The 23,256-nt window shown below is 43.2% G+C and overlaps 1 protein-coding gene across 3 annotated transcripts in view; it reads left to right on the top strand.

The window, feature by feature from the left end:
- MAD1L1 (mitotic arrest deficient 1 like 1) overlaps nt 1-23,256 on the top strand; it is a 347,666-nt gene that overhangs the window by 179,176 nt on the left and 145,234 nt on the right. For all 3 annotated transcript variants that reach the window (XM_032197489.1, XM_032197491.1, XM_032197490.1), the window contains 2 exons: nt 8,050-8,138; nt 16,574-16,664. In XM_032197489.1, coding sequence (XP_032053380.1) covers nt 8,050-8,138; nt 16,574-16,664 — 180 coding nt within the window. The remainder of the gene's footprint in view (nt 1-8,049; nt 8,139-16,573; nt 16,665-23,256) is intronic.

Here is a 23,256-nt window from a genome sequence, read left to right on the forward strand (position 1 = left end):
GCTCCGAGCTGAATGAGCATGGAAATTAGGCGGTCCTTCTTCAGAACGAGCCGTGAGAGCAAAGAGAGAGGGTTTTGAACGCGGAGCTGTCAAGGATTTTCGGCTGGTGCACAGAGGCGACGAGGTGCCATAGCGGCGCCCGGGGAGGAGGGCTTGGGAGCTGCAGTAGGGCAGAGGGGGACAGATTGCACGTTCGTTCCTTCTTCTGGAACAGCGAGTTGAAATCTGTAATCACACGTCAATAAACTCATGGGTTTAACCCAACGTCTCCACTCCCTTTGCACGGTGGGTCTTTTGCTCCTCTTCCCCTCAAAGCATCCAGTTTCATTCATCTTGATCTCAGAGCTAGTTTCCCTCCTCCTGAAATATCTGGTAACTCGTATTTCCGAGCTGCCACATCTCTCAGGCATGGGGTTTCGCTTTTAGGTAGCCCTGCGTGGAGCCATGAGCTGGACTTGATGATCCCAGCGGGTCTCTTCCAGCCTGGAATATTCCATGATTGTGTTTTGCACCCAAGTACAGGAAAGCGCAAAATAGAGCATAAAGTGGGGAATAAAGCTCAAGAAGACAGAACTGCAGTAAGTTGGCACCCATGGGATGAACATGGGCGATGTGCTGTTGAGATGCAATGGATCGGTGGGTGAAGCACCTCCAGTGAGACGTTACTGCTCATCAACAATAACCCGAGGAGCACAGCTCCTGCAGGGCTCTGCTGGGGCAGGGCCAAGGCAGGGTGCGGTGATGGGCAAGGGGAGGTGGGTGGGCGCAGGGTTGGCAGCTCTGGGGTGAGATGAGCGTTAAGCAGAGGACAGGTCATAGGGTAAAGGCAATTTGGGAAGGCTGTAGGGCATGAGAGGCTCAGCTTGCTGCGTGGGCTGTGCTGGGATTTGAGGCACGACGTGGTGATGCTTCCTTCATGCAGACAGCTGGGCGTGCAGCTCAGGCTCCTGTCTGATGCTGATCATACATGAGCATGCGAAGTTTGGGACCGCCGGGGCGTTGGCCTTATTTTGCATAACAGAAACCGTTCCCTGTGGCACACCATAACTGTGCAGTTACGTATGGAAACCTTAGGACGAATTGTTATTAACCACGTGCCTGTGCATCCCTCCTCTGCAGCTGCTACGGGCAGAGCTGTGTTCCTGTGCAGCAGGGCTCATTTTGGCTCGCTGAAGCTGCCTGGAGTTTCACCAAGTCGCGCTTGTGCAGCACAATGTGGAGGGGAGGTGTTTGAAGGAAAGCTGTGGGCTGCCTGCAGATTGGGAATCAGAGGGGAGAGAGGTGAAAGCTCGTTAGGGCTCCCTTGGGGTAGATGAATTAGTTAATGACTATGCTGTGCTTTGAAAATGCAAATGCTGTGTCAGAGCTAAGTCTGATTATAATAATCAATCTTCCTTTTGAGAGGGTGCTGGAGATGGGGGGGTGGGGGAAGAGAGGGATGAGACTGGGCCTGAATTTTTAGATGCGAGCTTCTCCGCTGTCCTTAAGGAAACCTGCTGCTGCTGCCGGAGCACTCGCAGAACCACCGAGAGGCAAAGGTGAATTTCGGAGAAACTCCTTGCAGGCGCTGCTGGCTCCTCGGCAGGCTCAAGTTAATTTTGTAATTTGGTTGTTTATGATTGTCCTGGCTGGTAAGGGAGGCGTTGGTGCCTGCTCGTGTGTGCGAGCTACCCCTGCTAATGGCAAAGATAGAAACTGCCTCATAAGCAGCGTCCTCAGGGGATGGCGAGAGAGGAGGGTGGCTGCTGCAGACGTCCAGCAGTGACAGCTCCTTCTCCCTTGGCACTTGATTCGTTTGTAGCAAGCGTTCCCAGTAATTACGCCTCTTAATTTAGGAGAGTGAGTGGGAGAAAGGAATATAAATTTGTGTATTAACTTTAGAGATTGGAAATAGGGCAAGCGAACCTTCTCTCTGGGAGATTATATTTGGAAATGAAATGGAATGACATTCAGTATAAACTTGAAAAATTGCTCTCTTTTTACTGCAACAGGAGGAGAAAAAACACAATCCAGACTGTATTGGAGAGAAGCAGAAGTCAGCATATGTCCATTTCCCAGCTTGTGTGTATCTCCAATAATATATATGCATGAGTACGTTTTTAAGAAACTGTTTGTTGGAAGCTTGCTCCTGGCCCCGTCTCCTCAGTGATAAAAGCACGCCAGGTTTGTTACAGATTGGGTCACCCATAGAGAGTGGCAGCTCTCAGCTAGCTAGCCTTTGTCTTTAAAGAGGAAAAAATATATTTATTATTTTGGTTCAACCAAGTGGGAAATGGGTGTTTCTAAAATACTTTTTATTGAATATCTGATTTTCTTGGGTTTTATTGCTTTTGTTCTACAATAGCATCAAGGATTCATTTCCCTAAGAAAACGCGCCAACTAATCCTGGGCTGCTTAGCCTGTTTCTAAATGACAAGCAATATTTTGCTTTGCAAGTGATGTCCTATTTCTTTGAAGAAGAGTTAGGTTAAAGAAGAAAAAGGCGCATTTCAATTAAGAAATCTGGCGAGGCTTCATTCTCCCCACGTGTGCTTCTCTGCAGATGTTACAAGGGAGCAGCCCTTCAGCAGGCAGGGGGCTGGGTGCAGGGAAGAGGTGGGACTGCTTTTCCTGAGCAGAATGGTCGATGGAAGTGCTCAGCGTGCCATTTTACTACCTTGTAGTATTGCTGGACACTGAAATTAAGCTCAGTGGTGTTTATGTATGTTGGATTTCTGTCCTGACACCGTTATTTGTAGGTTTGTAGACATCAGGAGGTCACCAAGCTTGTCGTACTTGCCTGTGGGAAGAGAGGTAAATAAGATCCTTAGTCACTGCTGCATCCTTGGGAGAGAAGCACAAACAGCATCGCCGGAGTAACTGGCATATTGAGCACCAGGGGAACGGTAGTGTGCCTGTTTTCAAACCTCAACATATGGGGTCACACTCAGGGTCCTGTTTCTCTGTTCTATCCTATTTTAGTACACGCTCTTCTCAGATCTGCTTGGTTTTCATACGCTTAAATATTTATGTATTTAAATAGCTTCTTAAATTGTGTTGAGACTTGTAGTCAAACACAACCTCTCAATTCACCTTTCCATGGTGGCTCCGTGCAATTCAGTTCCTATTTATCTCTGCTTTTTAAAATCAGCTCTTTTGCTGAGGAAGGCCTTTCAAAGGACGTTGCATCAGCCCATTGTTAACTAAACCTTTAGACATTTATAATAGATTCAGCATTTCCTGCTTTTTGCAGCTCCAAGACTGCTGAATGATGTGCAGACACACTTCATCAGGATGAGATTGCTGTATCAGCCCCTCACTAAAATTCACTCATTATTCAAGTAATAGCTATATGTTTCCAGCATGTGTTCTACGAAATACGTGTACATGATGTGGAAAAAAGAACCCTCCTTTTTCTCAACATGCGAAGTTGAAGTACTTTAGACCGAGACCTTTTTGAATCTCACTGCCTAAAATGAGGCGCCTGGACAGAGAGCTGGTCGTTATTTTGGGCAGTCTGGTCCAATTTTCACAAGTCTGCAAATGCGGTTTACAAGGGTGACTGGTTTAATTTAGAAAGCCAAGTCTATAATAAATCCCATTTTGAAGATGGGTGTAGAGAGTGGGTGCGTAGGATGCTTTGGAAATGCTCGTCTTCGGGAACTGCTGGAACCAAGGGGGAGGAACAGTGGGTCTGTGGTGTTGCAGAGATTCAGAGTACTTGCTTAGGAGGGGACAAATAGGGGTCAGAAACGACAAATGCCAGAAATACACCAAGAAAATCTGATGCCTAAAATAAAGCTCTGTCTCTTCTAGTTGTCAGGAGATGAATTTATAATTTTATATTTCCCCTGTCATCTCAAAGGTCTTTAAATAATTCGTACAGAAGAGAAAACCGGAGAGGAACACATTTTTTACGCTGCTGTGGGTGTTTGCTAAGTCATTAACACTTGGAGGAGAACCACCATCTTGAAATCCTGTCCGGGCAGGTTTCAAAGTAAGGCTGAAAGAAGAAAGATATTTCATTTAATTAAACACTAGATGAAAATCCACGTTCTTCTTTCCTCTCCTTCTTGGATTGTAAATAGTAATGACAGTATTTGCTTGGGAAAAAGTATTTGCATTTCACCTTTTGGGCTATTTTTGTATGTGGTCACTCTGAAATTATTCAATATGCTAGATGTGCCCTGATCATTTTTGACTGGCAGCAATGAAGCTGAACTGAAATCCATGTTTATGAAGTGAAAGAGCAGAAAAGGTTCTGGATAAATGGGATCAATTCAGGTTGAGAGCAAGAGGCTCCAGTGTATTCTGAAAAGAGAACATTGCATAGTCAAAATGTTAAGTACCTGTTTATGTGTTTTATTCACGAGTCATGGGCTCTGACACTACTCATTATTCTGCCCTTTCCAGTGTCATAAAAACCTTGGATGACTTAAAAAAAAAAAAAAAAAAAAAAAAAAGGGTTGGGGAAAGCTTGGCTTCTTTTCAGGTTGCTAATATATTCTGATAGTGGGGCTATCACTGGGGGGCTGATAGTGGAAGGTGTTAACCCTGAGGATCCTGCAAGAGTTGTAGGTCCCTCTAGTGCAATTTTCAGAATAAGGGATGCGATGTGGCGTTAGGGGACAGCGTGTTCCCCCTCTGCTCCCCATGCTGGTTAAAAGAGCCAGATCGACATAAAAGGGAGCTGGAGGACCGGAGCCTGACCGTTTGGTACTGACTGGGGGAATAGAGCACCGAGTGGTAATTTAAGCAGCCTCTTTCCCTACTGGGTAATGGATTCTACTGGCTTAATGTATTCAAAATAATAAAAGTTTAGCTCAGCCAGTTACATAAAATTGTTGATAAAAACTGGAAGAGTTTAGACAGGGATGTTGAGTTAGCCCAAAAAGCGGAAAATGCCCGCTGAAGGCAGTAGCTGGTAAACAAGTGAGACTGGGACTAGAAATTAATTGAGCAAAAGGGATGTGTTGGGAATTAGGCAGAAAAAATAAGAAACGGTTCCATTCTGTATCTTTTCTCGAGGCTGTTCTTTGCCTCTGATACCAAGAGGACAAGTGAACAGAGAGGGACAAACTTTGCCACCGCAGTGTGATTTCATGTTTATTGCCTGGTCCAAAGAGCTGTCCTGGGGCATGGTCTCGGGAAGCTCCCCACACCTTTTTTTTTTTGCTTTTTTATTTTCTTTTTCCTTTGCTTTCTGTCTTGACCACATCATGGCAGCACTGGGAATGTCCCGCTGGAGGAGGTGGCAGTGGCTCACACAGCACCAGGCTGGGGCAAATGTGTCGGGTCTGCCCAGAGGCTGGTGAGAACATGCCCTGCTTGGGTTGTCCCGTAGGTGAAACTTCAAGTAAAAGGAGGGTTTTATCAATGGATTCCTTGGTTTTTGCTCTTTTTGCTGTTTTCTTCATTCGTATTCTGTGAGGACCTTTTTGCTTGCACTGTGCTGCTTTCAGAAAAGCAGAATTGGATCCCAACAATAAGCTGCTTCAGCTTATCTCAACTAACTTTCTTTTTGCCCTGAAAAAGACATAAATAACATTTTTAATATCCTCTGTGAGATTGGCAGGCAGGGATGTTTTCATTGCTGAAACCCTAATAATTAAAAGAAGCAAGTAACATTTGTGAATGAAATATTTAATACCTTAACTGTTTTACTTTCTTTATTTTTCATAAAAGGTTAATGAGATTTTAATGGCAATAATTTGATATGGCATGAAGTTGTGCCTTGGCCTGAACTTGAAACTCTCCGGGAGTTTTAATCACAGTTCAGGGAAGCAGCTCTGTGTCAGCGCTGAACCACCCGAGCTGGTTTGTTCCACGAAGTTCACACCGTGCCCTCCTCTCTCTTCTCACCTCGGGGACATCAGATTTACAGTCCAGGCAGTTTTGGCACATGAAAATTGGGAAGACACAGAAACGGCTTAATAAGCCATTACAGACCCTGTGCCCTTCCCTCTTCGTTCTCCTGAACTGCTTGTTCTTAGAAACCCAGCAGAATCTCATCATGCCACTACTGGCACTAATTTGTCACTGCTGGATCTCAAGCAAGATGTGCTCTGATGCCTTCCACCGCAGCACTCACTTCAACATCTGTGCATTCACTCTCCCATCTCCTTTTCCCATTACACACCCCGTTTTTCCCTTTCTACGAGACCCCAGATCGCAGCAGCACATTACTGGCACCATCCCCTCCGTTCCCCGTTCTCTCCCAGGAAGGCAGCAGTGATTTATCTGCTCGTGTCGGTACGCAGGTGGTGGTTGGACTCAAGGCTGAGCCCGCTTAGCCTGTGATAAATAACATATTTATCAGCCTTTCCATCCTCAAATGCCATCCACACGCGGTCCAGAAAGCAGCACAGAACTCGAACAGCAAACACATCCAGCCTTCAGCAGACGTGGGAACCAAGAGATGTGAGGAGTGTTTTCCTGCTAGAAGTAGGTTGGAATTGAAGCATGCTCCTCATCCCGGTACCTTTGATTCACAGTTCTGGAATTATCTGGAGCGCTTGCGTTATCCCCAGCCATCTGTGATGGGCTGAGCTGGGAGAGATAAGCTCAGTAATCAGAAAATTGAGGGAAGCATTTCTGGCTGTGATAATCTTATCAGGCAGCTAATATACATTAACGTTTGTACAGCCTGATGATGCAGGTGGGCTTTTGCTTATTTTTTTTTTATTCCTGGTTGCCTTTTGACAAGCAGAGGGAGAATGCAAAGCTTTGGAGTGCCAGAGAGAAATTTGGCTAAAACCTTTCCCTCTTCTGCTCTGTCGCTGTGCTGTCAGAAAGAGGAGGAGAATAACGCAACCCTCCCTTTCCTGTCCTTTCCTGCTAACAATGCTGCCATGTTCTGCCTGTCTTTTCTGGTAAACATGGAAGGGCAAAGAGGCAATATGTCAAAATCTCAGTTCTGGCTCAGCACTATGACTGCACGTGTCAATATGCTTCTCTTCCTCGGCAGACGGGAATTTCTGCCAACTTGCTGCCTTTGCACAAAGTTTGCCTTTCCGATGTGATTTTTCTCTACTAATCAGCGTTGAAAGGAATGGTATATTGATGGATTATTTCTCTGATACTGAGCTGTCTGTGGTCATAAGTTTTGCATTTGCAATTAGGGCTGGATTGTCCGTAGATTTATTAGAGGAATTAGTCATCAGCTGCAAGAGACAGATGACAAGGAAGTCCAAAATCTGAAGGATGAGTGAGAAGGAGGGCTAAGCTGGGAGAAGGTGCTGGAATAGAAGTTCCATATATGCTACGTAGTTTCTCTGCTTAAAATTCATAATAAATTACTTTCTGAGAGGTTTAGAAACAAGTGACACATGTCATTTATTCATCTGTACATTGTCTTGATAGCTGAATTAGGGGTACAGACTTCCGTAAGTCAGGGGACCTGCAAATGGTTGAGTCTGGGTAAGAATTTTCCATGTCTGTTGAGTTTTGGAGTATTTTCTTGTGAGTTCCTTCCCAAACAAGGCCAGAGGCAGAAAGTATTATTGTTTATCATTTCTGTGTTCCACCAGATCTACCTGAGCAGCTTGAGCTACAAATGTATATTGGAAAATGTTGGAAATATTCCCCAGTGGTTTCGATTCAGTGTTTGTGTTAGAGTCGTCCTGGACAAGACAGCATAATCCTGTGGTTCATTTTTTTATGGGAGGAATTGATGCTAAATGAGGTTGAACTGTCAATACTTAATCTCAGGTACCAGAGAGCTCCTAATACCACACAAATAATTCTCTGCATCTAATTATCCGTGAGAGATGGGTTGGGGAAATCTCCAAAGAAGAAACAGAAGCTTTGCTTACAAAACAAACAACTTTTTGTGCCTCGTCTACTTTGTAGAAAATGTTGGGGAAGGCAAAAGTGAGCGCAGAGGGAAGCAGGATTAACCGAGGTTTTGGCATTCAACACATGAAGAGTTGTGCTACATGTCGGTATCCTGAGAGGGGTCTGACCTGTGTAAGGTGTCCTGATTCCTTCCTCTAGCAAAGGAATGCTGTTCTCATGTCTCTGGTTCCCTTCATTAGTACTAGAGGAACTCATGCCTTTTCTCTTCTGCAGCTGGAGGTGGAGATGAAGGTCCTGAAGTCTCAAGAGTGCACGGCTGAGCAGAGTACTTCCATCACCAAGGAGGAGATTGACTCACTCAGGTAGGCAAAGCTAGGGGAAAGCTGGGAAGACTGTACTGTTTTCAGTGGAACTAATGAGAAGTTCTAGCTGTTCTCCCTGTCTGCTATGGTTATTGCCATCTTATGGTGGAGCACCAGGTTCAGGACGTCATCTTGCTACAGTGCATTGAAAAGTAGCTGCATATTGACTGCCTGTATACGTAGGCTGCCTGCTATTCAGGGAACAGCAAGGTAACATTGCTCAGAATGTGTTTTCCTTATATTTCTGAAGTAGCATTTCTCCTCCTAAGCACACTTTAAATTTCCTAAATAGCTTTTATGAACATAAGAAATCCGTGAAAGCATTAACAGAAAGCCTCAGCCCCTGATCTTTCCTGCATTTAGATACTTTATAAGCTTTTTTTTTTTTATCTTTTAGGAGTCTGCAGACTCTTTTCTTTTAATCTATTTGGGGTCTCTTGCACTCAGGTAATTCATAAGACTGGTTCCTGCATCGCTATTCCCCCTATTGAGTTCCTTCCCTGTGGAATCAGCTTTGCTGTTTGTTTATTTTGACTGAATCTGGACTGTAAATACAGGATCTGTTGGTGTGTGTGTGAAGAGGTTTAGAATCGAGCTTTTGTAATACTGATGTGCATGTAGCACTGGAGATAAAAAGAGGGACGTTTCCCCTCGTGCATTGCTGCAGATGGCAGAGGGGTACCTGTTGTGATTCAGTGAAAGAGAAGTTACAAAACGGCATTTCAGCAGAGGATACGCGAGCATTTACAAAAGCTATGGTGACGCTAGACAACCTTTCCATGTATTTATTAAAGCATTTACGGCTTCCATTCCAAAGCAGGTGACACAATAAATACTGAGCATGGAAAAGTTCATCTGTTTCTGAATGTTTAATAAAGTTCCTTTTATTTAAGCTGAGCAAATCAGATCTTGACAGACCGAGTTTTTTATTCTTGGCTGATGTAAGACTTTGGCTGGAGTTTCTCTTCTTAATTCTTTTATATTTTCAGCTCCATCACTATAAAGTGTTACTGCCTCTTAGGACTGAAAGCTAGATTTTGCAGCAAGTGGAATCTTGCAGAAAGCAGAAATTACTGGCCCGTGTGTTATGACTTTGCTCTTGTGCTTTGCCTCTGGAGCTTGTTTTACGTCTTTGAAAGCCCAGTGCCATAGCAGAGGGAAGGTGTTTGAAAATAACACATGTTCAGCTAAGCTATTCCAAGAAGTTTTAGGGCTATAAACCTAATCATAGGGACTCACTCCTGGAGTATAGTTCCCTCAGGGTGGTGTAATAGTTCTGAAAACCCAAGGCATACATCTCTCTTTTTTTATTCTATCATGTGTTTGAGTTCTGGTAGAGGATAATATGCTGTGACTTCCCTTTTTTTTGGGGGGGGGAGGTTAAACCTGGCTCCATCTGCTTTTGCTTATTGTGGATGTTTGACCTGAGCTCATTCGGGCTTTTCCTTTGCTGAGGCACAGCAGACCCTCTGAAACCTGCTGTTTATACTGCTGCAGGACTATTCAGCACCTCCTCAGCACCACTAAAGCCGTCACTCCTGATTAATATTATGCCTCTCTATCAGTAAAGCCAGCATCCTGTTTGCTGTCTTCTGGGAGCTGAAGGTTTTCAGCATAGTTCTGCAGCAGCTCCTTGGTCTCTCCCTCCCCAGGCTGGTATGGGCTGCCGCACCCTTTCACGCAGGGAGATGTTCAGTCTCTATTTCCACCTCCGAGACACATCATTCGGTGTTTATCTTCACTGAGCAGCATTTGCCATCTATTACTGAGTAGCTTCAGGGACAGAGTGTGCAGGGGAAAACAGCCAGGTTGCCACAGAGTCTAGGACCACTTCACCTTGCAGGAGGCTCCTGGCAGTGGGGGTGGAGATGTCTGACTTTGTCCTGAGTTAAAATTCAATTTCCCAGGCAAGGGCAAGAGGAACTGACAAGTACCTGCTTGTTACAGACTTGTGGTGTTAGGTTCTGCTTATGGTAGCCCTAAAGCCCTCTAGATAATGTTTCTCTCTGTCTTTTTTGATTTAAAAGAATTTCTTTGATACTAATCTCATCTCTCTTCTCCTTTCATGAAATTGTGTCAAAGCCTCCACACAAAGTATGACAGAAACGCGAGCCTGTTCCTCGTAAAGCCGTTAATGGTGTGGAGCTGCACTCCAGTCCTGAGCCACACACTGAAGGCTATTTAATCAAAGAGGCTGAGCTTCTGGAATCGTTTCACAGTGATATTTTGTCTTTCCTTTCCCATTTCAGTACTGCGTGCCTCAGGGGCCGCGGGTGCACAGAAACCACAGTCCCCGGATCTAATTCCAGGCTGTTTTTTTCTGTTGCTTTTTACTGAACCACTTCTAGTTGTTACGGTAGACTGGCTTATTTAAATACTTGTCCCAAGCCTTGATGCTAGTCATTTAGCTACAAAGCTGCCCTGAAAAGCATGCATTTGTTTGTTTTTAATCACCCTTGTCACTGCTCAGCTCTTGGTTTCTAGCAGTAAATGACTGAAAAAGTGTTCTCTTTTAGCTGGAGCTGTCTTTGCTCAGAGGCTAGGATGCCAGTGCTTGCTCATTTTTCCATCTTGGCTCTTCTTGCTGCTTCAGGTCTCTTTTCAAAGTCTCAAACCCTCCATCCAGTAGCACGCATGCTTCTCTGCAGTCAGAATCAAGTCTGAAGAAAGCTTTTTATTATGGTTCTAGACTTAAGCAGTCAAAGGGTATGGTTCAGCCTTATTTTGTGCTTTCTGCCATTTTCTGTGCACTGGACGTGAACCTGGGCAAGCTCACTCTTCACAGAAGAGGTTCCTAGTCAAAGCAACACGTAATAACTCCGGGATAACTCTCCCTGTGTTTGGGGTTCAGGAATAATTCTCTGTGCTCCATGGCAGAACCCTCTACGTGTCATGGCTGGATGTGCCCTCTCCATGCAGCAGGACTGGGTAGCTGTGATGAAAGAACAGGAAGAGTTTGGAAGAGATCAGTATGCAGAGGATTGGATCTGCTGCACTCGCCCTCCTGCTGTGTCATCACGGGCCTCAAGTGTTTACTGGATTTTACATAGCTGCTAAGGAGGAGCTAGCAACACGAGCTCCATCGTTCCTCCTTCCAGCTACAGGCTGCCAGAAATGAATTCTGGCAGAAGACAGGGGGAAGAAGAGCACAAACTTTACAATTTGGAAAGCGGGGAAAGAAATCCCAGATTGTGATGGAGCTATTTTCATTTCTGTAGTTTGTGGTCTTTGAAATCCCATTAGCCTAAGTGCGATGCATCTGGTCTAAGCCCAAGCACTCCAGTCAGCTGCTGTCATGAAGGAATGTGAAAAATGGAGGAAAACCAGTAGAAGCCAGTAAGAGGAGTCTGCAGAACAGGAATGGACTGTGAGCCTCCAGGCATTTCCATATACACCCTGTGGTTAGCAGCTAACTTCTGAAAACAAAAGCAGGAGACATATAAAGGGAAAAAAATCCATATTAATCCTTTGAATCTGTACTCATCTCCTGTGAGTGAATGAGAGCCTTTAAAAATATACTTTTGTCTCATTTTTCTTTAGTATGGAAAGTAAATTTTCAGCAACAGACTTGAAAGAGTTCATCAGTTTTTCCTCCTCCTCTTGAGAACAAAGTGCTCTTTCGTCAGACCTTTTATAACTTTAAATGTGAAACTCTCTCCCAGCATCATCGTTTCTGAAGAGACAATAAAAGCTGGTGCTAGTGCTGTCATTTCTCACACATCTTGCAGCTCCCTCTGAAATCACATTTGTTTATATTCTGCAGATGTTATGAAGAGAAAAAGTGCTCAAACTCTTGAGTTCATGTACTGTGGGATATAGCGAAGCAGAGAGCATTTAAGCATTAACACCTTTAAGAGGGAAGGTGATAGCTGTGCAGAAACTAGTATTTCAGAACCTATAAATAAAAGAAATCTATTAAAAAAAACTTCACTGAAGACTTAAGTGGCAACAGCTGAAGGACCTTTTCAGCTGGAACAAATCTGAACTTTTTCTCTCTGCTGTCAAACTACAACCCCAGTAAATCCTAAATGTTTTCTGTGGATTTAGTGACTGGGTAGAGTTACAGTAATTCAAAAGAAATTCATGTCCTTGCCAATGCCTATTAGTCACACTTGCTGGAATTCTGTCTGCTCTGCTCCTAACACCATCTCAATGCCATCTGGATCCCTTAATAGCATCTTCCCAACACATACATTTTCTGCTCCATTCAGTAGTTTCTTGTTCAGCGGTAGCATTTCCACATGGCCATGTCCTCTTCACAGATGGGGCCTCTGCAAGACATGTCCTCATCGGCGATACCCGTGCTATTCTACAGGCAATTGGGTACCACATCTGCAGATGTTAAAGACAAATAAAGAAGCTAGAGAAGTGATGGTGGCGAGCTGGCACTGTTCAACACCTGGACTGAAAGGGACTTTTGAAAGTGCCTGGATGCTAATGAAAAATCATTAAGAGTAACCCCTTCTTTTTATTTTCTGCTTCTTCCTTCTGAAAAGCAAGCAACCTGGCATTTGCTGTCCAGGAGCTATTGCTTACCACTGAAACCTTTCTTAGACAGACTGAACACACATGGTGTGATGTCTTCTGATCCTCACAAACGTCATTTCAGGAGACCTGAAGCTGCAGGTTTGTGTTTTTTTGTGTGTGTTCCATCTTCTAATGTGGGACAGTGAAATATGCAGTGGAGGCAACATAAAGCTCAATTTTGGGAAGTGGGAAAATCTGCAAGTCTGAGCAAATGACAATTTATCTGTGTTCTTCCACTAAATTTGATGGTCAAAAAGGCAGCAGAGATGGCTGTCTTTGGAGCCTTTACCCTTGGGTTCAGTTGTCTACGTCTCATGCAGGAAAAGTCTCCCAGAAATGCAAAGAGTTCTTTTTCACAGTTTAAATATCTTCACGTTTTCAAACCCCTGTATGGAGAATAAGTCGGTAAATTTTCCAGAAATTGATCTGAATAATTTTCCCTGTATCGTTAAAGTTGAGAACGGTGACAGTATTTTAGAAAGTAACTGATGTTTCTTCCTTCCTTATGCCACAAGGCTGCTTTTAAAATGAGCACAGGCATTCATTCTGGGCCAGCCGTTATGTTGATAGATGGCCGTGCTGTGCCCAGATGTTGCTGCACTCTGTTTTTTGTTGTTCTCACGTGAACGTACCGTTGATTGTTCTCCTTACCAGAAAGTAACTCCCCTATGTAACACGTTGAGGCATGCAAATTGATGATAAAATAGCATCACATATCTTGCTGCAGATGTCCCTGGACAGAGAGTGTGCAAGGTGCATGCAGACTAAGGCTGCCTTTATAGATGCTGGAGCATCGTTCAGAGGCAGTACACGGTTGGCCCTGTACCTGAATTCACTTAAATGAAAAACTCAAGAGTGAAGCAAGTAAATATTTTTCAATATTTGACTGCAGTATCTTAACTACCAGCTGCAAATGCTTTGCTGTGTTTATATATAGATAGGATTTCCCTTGCTTCTCTTCCTTTGCCACTGGGGAGTGTTCCCGAGGGCTGTAAAGCAAAGATAGAATAGCACAAACTGTTTCCTAATGGCTCTTAATGCTATCCCACTGGAGACCCAGGACACTTAACGGTGTTAAAAATAGGTTAGAAGAGGGCTAAGCAGCGAAAGCACCAGTGAGTCCTAAAAAGCTCCCTGGTACAGAGAGCTTATGGCAATGTTCCTGGACCTCCATGCAGAGGAAGCAGAAGCTTTCTCTCTGAACGAGTGGTGAGGAGGTGGTGTTGAGGTTCTCCTGTCTGAGGCAGCCTCGTCCCCGACCCCGAGGCCACCGGCCATGAAGTACGTGCTCTGGGGATGGCTCCGAAACTGCTGGTGCCTGGGTGAGAAATGGAGGGCAAAAAACAAAATTAAATCTTAAAAACTGCAGGGAAATAACACAAAAATAGAACGATTAAGCCTCCCCTCGTTACAGCCTGCTTGTCCCTCAGCTCTTTTCCAAGTGTTTCCTGGTGACCGCTGTGAGTGATTTCAGAGGGCACATCAGAGGCCTGAGCTCAAACCTCCGCCCAGAGAAGTTTTGTAGGCAGATAACAGCAATGTTGCAGCTTATTTGGGAGCCTAAATGGGCAGAAATTTGTTCTAAATTAAAATCCAGCATGTCAAGTATGGAGAAAGGACTGATGACCTTTCAGGCGCTGTTGTGCTCATCTTCCTCAGAAAAAAGCGTTGCTGTTCTCATGGCCTGCTTTGCAAGCCATTTAGAAACACCATTAAAAGCATTAATTCCATTTTGAATTTCCATTTTTTCTGACCTTTTCAGTCTCCTGCTTCTTCAGCATCCTCCATCCCTGCAAGCTTTGTGTCTCTTCTGGAAATTATTGATGATCTTTTTTAATGGCCTAGACAATGCTAAAAGCCACTCCTCTGAGAAGCTTCCAAAAGGGAAACAAGATGTTACTTAATATCTGAACATTACCAGCAGGGGTCAGGCTTACAAGTAATTTAAGTAATTCAAGCTGCATATTTATAAAGGAGACATTTCTCTGCTGAACATGTTGTAGATCGACCAGCTTCTGTGGAAAAGTTTGCAGCCTTTTCCTCTCTTGCGTGGTTAATAGGAGAGACAACTTCTCACTTGTACCTGAAATTTGCGTTGTATAATTCCTGGATATTGGCAGATGGGCATGTTGTTCGTTGTCACAGTGCAAAGATTTTCAGCTTAATTTAGATCGTTTAAAAGTGTGTGTTATCAAGCAAGATAATTAATTTTTAAAAACTATTCTGGTAAAGAATCCTCCAAAACCTGGATGCGAAGATCGATGTTAATATGTATTAGTTGCTCAGTTAATCACAAGAAGATAGAACGAGAAAGGTGAGGTTCTCAAAACAGTGTTAAGGTTTTTGTACTCGGTACTTAAATGCAAGCAAAAATGTTATATTGAACTTTTTATAATAATTTCTCCTGCATAACAAGTTTGATAGAGTTCTCTGAAGGATTCAACAATCATTTGGCTAAAGCTGATATGGTTGATATAATACGTTTGACCTTTCCAAAAGCTTTGAGCCAAAGGTTTCAAAGAGACATTACTCTGTTGGAATAAGAAAGAAGGTTCTTTGTTGGATTATTAAGAATATAAAAATCAAAGAGGGCATCCCAGTTTACTGTCTGCATCGATGGCCAGATGCCCATGCAAACTGGGCAAAGCTACTGGGGGTACTTTGTCAGAAGGCTCTCCTAGATTTTATTGTATTTTTTCCAGGATTTTCTGGGCCAGAGATTATATCTTTCTGTTTTGTGAAGCTTGGTATGTTTTTCTTCCATTAATTTATGTCATACACATTTAAAAGATGGAAAATCAAGGAATAAATTTTCAGTTTTCACAATATAGGGGGTTTTCCACTAGGTCTTAGAATGGTTTTTATTGGGAATTTGTCCCAATAAAAGAAGTTTGTGAGTAGTGAGGGGATAGAGTTTGAGGTAATATGAAATTATACAGGTTGTCAGGCTGTTAGTATTTCAGGAGAATCTTATGATGCTACTTGATAGAATAAGAGATGAAGTTGTAGATAAAAAAAAAATATAAAACCCACGGATGTATGAAAAACATCTTTACTTTTTCTTGTACAATAGTGGGCTCTAAAAGGGCTGTTATCACTCTAGAAAGAGATCTTACATTATTGTGAACATTTCTCTAAACATATCAAGGAAGTGCTCAGTGGTTAAAAAGACAGACGGAATACTAGGAATTATTAGAAAACAAGTTGAGACCAAAACAGCCTCATACTACTGAATACATCTGAGTGCTGTTTGTAATTCTAGCTCTTCCTATAGCAAAAAAAGTTTATATAAAACTTGAAGGACAATAAAGATGAACAGAAATATGGAAAACCTTTGATGTGAGGAAAGACTAAATTGAGATTCTTCAGGAAATAATACAGGGAGGCTTTTAAAGTTGCAGAGAGGAGAGCATGGTACAATTATTCACAGTTCTTCATTGCAGAACTAACAGGCGCTCAGTGAAATAATCACATGTGAAGTATGAAACAAAATGAACTAATTTTTCACACAGCACATAATTAAATTGTGGAACTTACTGCCAAGGAGCATTGTGAAGGCCAAAAGTATAAATCAGATCAAAAAGAGATTTGACACATTCATGGAGATTTTAGCTGTTGGTGGTTATTGAACATGATGGCCTAGACTGGGTCTCTCTTCTCAGGAAGTATCTAAGTTAAATTTGCTTTATATTCAAGTTGTGTATTTTAACTATGAATTTTTGAAATTATATTTTAATCATGCAAAGTTAGTTCACACAAATTGCTAAAAGATACATCTCAGTAGCATAGCTTTGTGATATCGAATACAGGAATCATCTGCCACTGTCCGTGATTTCAGGTTTTACTTGATTATTTGTAGAGAGACTGGGCAAAGACGGAGTGTTTATTATCTTTCCTTTCCTCTCTAGGCTGAAAATTGAGGAGCTAGAAGCTGAACGCAGCAAGCTGGAAGAGGAGAACAGATCTCTGGAAATGAAACTGGAGAAGCTAACTCTGCAGGTAGGAAATTTGGATGTCCAAAAGGAGTGGCTGGAGAGCCTGATACATCCATACAGATCTAACAGATTGCCAAATTGAACCTTACAACACACATGTTGATTTCCCTTAATCTGGGCAAGGCTTTAGGAAGCCTGTGCAAAATGCACCAATATGCCTTTATCTTTGTGTTATTGAAGTGTTTGGATGTTGGATTCAATCACACACATCAAGGTTTTTCAATACGCTTGTCTAGAACCACCCGTTTGTGGCCTCATTAGACAGTAGTCATCCAATCCTGGTAGCATCAGTGCTGTGGAGATGACATGGCAGTGTCACCAGAGCACAGACAGTGAGAGGTGGGAGGCGTGGAGTCAGGAGGATGAAAGGGTGTGCTTGTTTTGCTGTGCTACTGCAGGCGTTTTAACATTTGTTGAGGTAGCTGCCATCCTATATGGCAAAAAGTCTTCAATTTTTCACTCTGGCAAGATCAGTGAAGCCTCACCCTCCCTGAAGGAGAGCAAGGGAGCCTACAGCAGTCAAGTGGACTGTGTTCAGCCTGCTCTGATGCTGGTAACAGCTTTCCCATGCAGAGGAGGAACATGGAAGTTTCCTCAAGCTTTCATAGCATTTCCTGTCTGAAAGGTGCTGGAGCAAACAAGAACCCGTGCACCGTTTGTTTAATCACATCCCATCCTGCTATGAACAGCGTTCTCTCTCCCTGCTGTTCTCTCTGATATGCTGAACAGCTCAGTGTTGTAGCATTTCATTCTCTTAATTTTCCTTTCTCTTTTTTTTTTCTCCCCATTTTTGTGTAAATTGGTTCATGGTAAAAAAAAAAACAAACAAACAAAAAAAAACAAACAAAAAAAACAAAACCAAAACACTGTAGTTTCGAAATTACCCAGATTTCTGTCAGACCATTGATTGTATCCTGACACCTATTAGAGGTGAATCAAATCTTTTTTTTTATTACCAATTCCTAGAGACAGGGGAAGTGACAGCTTTGATAAAGCAAGGAGCTAAGAGCTGCTGAGCATCTCTGCTGAGCCACGTTTAGTGTGAAACCTGTCACCTGGCTCTCCTTTAATTGGGTTTCAGTCATAAGGAGATGAAAGCTTTGGGCTGGTGTTTGGATGCTCAGGTCTCCAAAATACACAGCAGTAGCTTTGGTTTCAGAGCAGGTTACAACTCACTCAAGTCATATTTAATCTGCAGTTGTTGTCTTACGATGGCTGCTGGCTTGCCAGGGGGGGCCTGACCAGAGGAATTCCCTGTTTTCTTCCTGATGCTGAGGCATGCTCTGTGGTACTCTCGAGATGCCAAAACACCAAGTGTTGTAAGGCTCACATTCAAAGAGGAAAGATCCAAAGGCTAGAGTGTGTGGTCTGCCTTGTGGTCATCAGCATCAGCTACCATTTGGATAGCTGAGCTTCTGCAGTATAAAAAAAGTAATGTGGTGATAGGCTGGGAACAAGATGCTCTTCTCCTCCCTTATTTCCTACTTGGATCTTAGAGGTGGCTGCCAAAAACAGCTTCTCCAAAGGAGGAGTAGGGAGGAGAACATAACTATAGGAATATGTAAGTTGAATGCTGAAGTGTCAGTATTGATCGGTGTGTGCCTGCCTGAATGGTCAAGATTTGGGAACTCCTCAGAGGACAAAACATCAGCTTGCCTGGTTTTTATTCACTTGGGGTATAAAATACCTTGACAAGCCAAGCTTGGAGTGACTTTTTTTTTTTTATACACGCTGGAAAACAGTTCCTTAGAGTGGGAACCCACTAAGTTAAGGATAAGCTTAGTAATTCACCTTTTTTATCAATGCTGAGAAAATACACTAAGGATATTATTATACGCTGAGATAAGGTCACTAAAATGTTGCTAGTTTGATGTTATTTATTCCTCTCTCTGAAAGAAATCACTGGGAAATGATGGGTTAAAATAACTTCCCTTTATCACAAAGAGAGAGGAAAAAAAAAAAGCAAGACAAACTTCAGTAAAATTTTCTTGTGATTTCTGTGTATGAATAGAAAGATGATTGAAATTACAAACATGGGAAAGCATGGCATCAAATCAAATAAAAGTGTAAGAGAAAGTAGAGGGTGATATTAAACAAGGTAGGAAGAGGCCAATTTCTGACAAATCTTTATCTGCAGTTCCTTTTTTAAAATAAAACCTAACTTTCTGGAACTGTGTCTACTGAATGAAAGATGCATGGGGAGGCTGTATTGAAGCTGGGAATTTGGAGGAGGCAGGATTTAGAATTAGGGCTTCGATTGCTTGACGCAGGACTGGGCTGAAATCTGAATTCACAAAGCTGGGTGCAGTGAATGAAATCGAAGGGCATGCAGCTAATGTTTCCTAATAAAAACCATCGAGGTTTGACTGCACTGATGTGTGGAAAGGAATATGATTTCAAAAATGTTTGCCTCCTCTCACGTCCTCTTGTAGCTCAGTACTGGCACGTGGCTTTTGCTCATCTCAGCTTTGGCTGCTGATAGCAGTAGGCACTTCGGCGTAAGATAGGTGCGTGATTCACGCTCCCCGAGCTCAGTATTAGCAAATAAAGAAACAGAGCTACCGATGGCTATCTGCAGCAGCGTATATAACATCTGACATCTCTTTGTATTCCTTGCTTGTGTAGGGACAGCTTGAATTATGGCTGAAGGCGCTTTCCACCTCCACACACCCTCTCTTCCGAAACCCCTTGGCTCTTGACACCTAACTGTAGGCTGCATTGATTTTCCTTCACTGGTATAAAGACTTTAGCGTGGATATTACTCACTGGTCAGGTCTTTACTGCTAATAAAAACCTCAGATTACAAAAACACGGGAAATGTTTGGACTGTAGGGAAATGACACCCTGCTGAGGTGCCTCCCCCATCACCCAGGACATTATCTTAAGAATAATATCTGAACTGTGTCTAAGCAAAAGGATTCAAATAATATGTGAAAAGCGAGGGTTTAACCAGACAGTTTTCTCTCTTCCTCCCCACTGTCTTTCTTTTGATGCAGCAAAAAAGACTTGAGTCTTTAATCTGGGAAAGAAAACGCGCTGTTACTGCTTGGTCTGTGGTGGGCAGGCTTGCTGAGATCTCCGTGAAAGGTTTGGTTTGTTAGTTGTCTGAAATGATTTGGGCCATCTTCCCGAGTTGGTGGTGCAGCTTGGCCAGGAACGAAAGAGACGGATCAAATCAGTGCTTTTTGGATAAAGTGGAAGGAAAGACTTGTGAAGAGTGTTCAATTAGCATTTCTTACTGCCAGGAGCCTCGTGTTTACAGGCAACCAAGCAGATGTGAAGTGTTCCTTATGCAAATACTACTCTCCTGCTTTTCCTGCTCTCTACTCTTTGAGCTGAAGGAGAAGAGATTCTTCAACTTCGGCTGCTTCAAGGAAGATTGATTAAAATCAGCTGCAGTTTCACTTAATTGGAACCATATGCTTGGCGAAGGAGCAGGACTAGTTAGAAGTCCTCGTAATTAGTTCACAGCTGGTTGGTGAGAGAAATGAAATTCCAGTTTGAGTTTGATAAGTGAATCTAGTTTGAGTTTGATAAGTGAATCTCTATAGATAAAAGTCAGGGAGTTGCTTTTTTTACACTGAGATATGTTTGGGCTTGGAAATTGTCACTAGTTTCCTAACCAAGCTAGCATCCTCATCCTTTTGTGTGTATCCATGTATATTTATGAGGCCAAATAGATAGAGCTGTTATTTTCTTGCTAATTTTGGAGTAAAAGGAATCACCTGTGGATGCTGGAAGTGAAAGAGCAAGGTCCCAGGAAGCTTGAAAAGGATCCTGGAGACATTCTGAGCCCCTCGGTTTGGCTGTGTGAGAGGCTCAGGGCTTGGCGTGGGCTCTGAGCTGATCAACTTGTGAGTGTGATGCCCATAAACATAGTAATAACTAGTTGTCTTTAGCCTTCCTGCCAGTTGCTAATGTAACAGCAACAGCCATAAAAATGCGATGTTATTCGTACATATTGAAATAATTGGCTTTGTCCATTATCTCAGGGCTTGAAAGGAGTTGACTGGTTAGCTACAAGTAGGAGTTCCTGTTTGAAAGCCACCTTACACAGCAGGAGGGGAACATGGTTTTTACACAGCATTTTTTAATATAGAAGCAGAACAAAATAGAAGTGTGTTTGTACAATGCACAGCAGTGTGATTTTAGGCTGCTTTATCTCCCCTGAGCACTGCAAGTTATCCTGAGCGCTGTGCTGGCTCTGCGAGCTGAGCTCACCCATCCAGCTGGGTGTTTCTGCACAAAGTTCAGTTTGGGATCAGGTGTCAGGAAGGATGAGGCTGCTCTGTTCTCTGACCTCAAGTTCTCCCAAGTTTCAGTTAAAACTGCTTGGGAAAATGAGGTCTCTAAGGCTCGGTCTACTTCAGGTCTATGTGGTATGGGGGACACCCATCAGAAAACGTTCCCCAGCCAGAAGCTGGTATTTAGGCTCAATTTAGTTGTTGGAACTACAACCAAGGGACTGAATTCCAGTGTCCACAGAGGAACTGCCTGAGAAAAACTTACTCCACAAGAGGTACTCTGGGAGTATTTTTTCCATGCTGATATAACTTTATTCTGAGGTGTTCATTAATCCATGTGCAGTAGTTCCTTTCTAAATGTCAAACTTCACTATTGTTATCGACCATTTTACAATTTAAGATATTAATCTGGTTAAATTCAATCTTAGTTTCGTCCAGGTTTTTAAATTGATTATTTTTGCACAAATTAAAGCATAAACCACTTGTCGACTTCACTGCTGGTTGTGTTGTAGCTGTAATAATTTAAAGATAAGAAAAAGGTGAGTTTTGCAGGCACTTTTTTTTTTGGTGAGAATATCTGATATAATTGCCGAAGTTCGATACAAATAGAGTGGATGTCTGCAGGCTCTGTCCTGTTTGTCTGCTTTGGGTTATTTTAATTGGACCCTTTTTGTTGGTCCCACCCATGCAAGAGGCTCTGCAGGGACAGCGAGCAGCTGCCGCCTGCTTTATCTCATTTTCTTCCAGGAGTCAAATGCCCATGGACGATGGATGTGCTGGGACATCCAGAGTAACCTCCTGCCTCTATTTTGAGGGAGCTGCGAGAGGGTGCTGGGAGCTGTGCTCCAAGCAGGCTGCTCTGTGTGATCCCCCGTGGTGGAAAAGGGAGTGTTTCCCCTCTTTAAGCATTAATGACTCATTTTATATTTAGGACTTCGGCGGCCAGGCAGTAACTGGCTTGGAGTTAAGAGCCCAAGGCAAAGTTGAGGTCATTTAACAGTCTAACTGTTCATTATGTGACCAGTGAAGAATGATGAATGAATCATTTACACTGTTATAAAACTTAAAGGGACATTGTCAACCTTTCAAGGTTTCCTAATTGACCTCTCAAATGCTCATGGAGCTTCTTCATGGATCATCTCGATGCTTTCCCTTCCTGGGTTAGCCTCTGAGGCACAGCTTGCTCTCACTCAAAGCCTCAGGTGGTCAAGCTCAGCCTCCCCCCTCTCCTTCTTTTTTTTTTTTTTTTTTGGTTAAAAAAAAAAGAAAAAGAAAAGGAAAGGAAAAAATGAATTTCCTTAAATGGGTTTGGGTAAACCACTTTTGTGTCTCTTCAGTCAGGTGTAGCTTTTGGCGAGGCATAGAAACAGATTTGTGTGTGCTTCCAGAGGGATTTCATTACAGGAGAGAATACCTGAGAATATACAGCGGGAAAGACAGTAAAAAGAAGATCAACTAAGCAGAAGAGTGCAGGTTCAGATCTGCAAAAGAAGGTCATGGTACAAAAACGTACTGCCCCACTCTGCCAGTACGCTGGGTTTCATGGGAGTGTCTGGATGGGGTTGGGGCGCAGAGCAATCTGATCCTTTCCACAGACTCCTGATGGATTTTTTCAAAAATAAAAACTCCTCTTTTCTAAAAACAGAGCTTATCTTCTCAATTTAACAGACTGCACCAAGTCGTTGCTGATGTAACAAAGTGTGTATCTGCTCAAGTGAGCACCATCAAAGGGAGACTACTCGGGGGTCATTCCACAGTCTGCTCAAAACACCACCAGCAAACCCACGTGGTAAATGTCTGTTGCCTTGGTTAAATTTGTCCCTTTTGGTACTAGTTATTGACCCGATAGCTCAAGTGTAGCACAGGCATTTCATTCACAGATCTGCATTCCTAAAGTTTAGCCTCACAGCAAATGTACTTTCAGGTATTTACGGCTACCTTTATGCTTTCAGGAGCCTCCCTGTGACCTAAATGCCTCTACTCCTTGCTGTAAGCTTATAACCTGGATGTTATGGGTATCTGGCTGTGACAGCTAGCAGGTATGGGATGCTTGCATGGAACATTTCAAGGCATTTGAGAGTATGCTTGCAGCCAGATGGCTGTGACTGCAGCACGGACTGGGTCAATCTGGTACCGTGAGCAGCAAGAGCAGTGATAACGGGGCAGGACCAGTGGCTAGAGCAGCGCTGCAGTCGCTGAGCAGGTACTCTAGTGGTTAGGAGGAGCAAAAGCCTGTGTTGGTTGACCTTCGCTCTGGTGCTTGCACTACTTAGGTTAAGCTATAGCCAAGCTGCTTTGCTGTGTGGGTGTCTCTAGTGTGGTAGACTGCTAAGTGTAGATGCTGAATTACTA

This window comes from Aythya fuligula, chromosome 15, assembly GCF_009819795.1.
Source record: "Aythya fuligula isolate bAytFul2 chromosome 15, bAytFul2.pri, whole genome shotgun sequence".
Taxonomy (NCBI): domain Eukaryota; kingdom Metazoa; phylum Chordata; class Aves; order Anseriformes; family Anatidae; genus Aythya; species Aythya fuligula.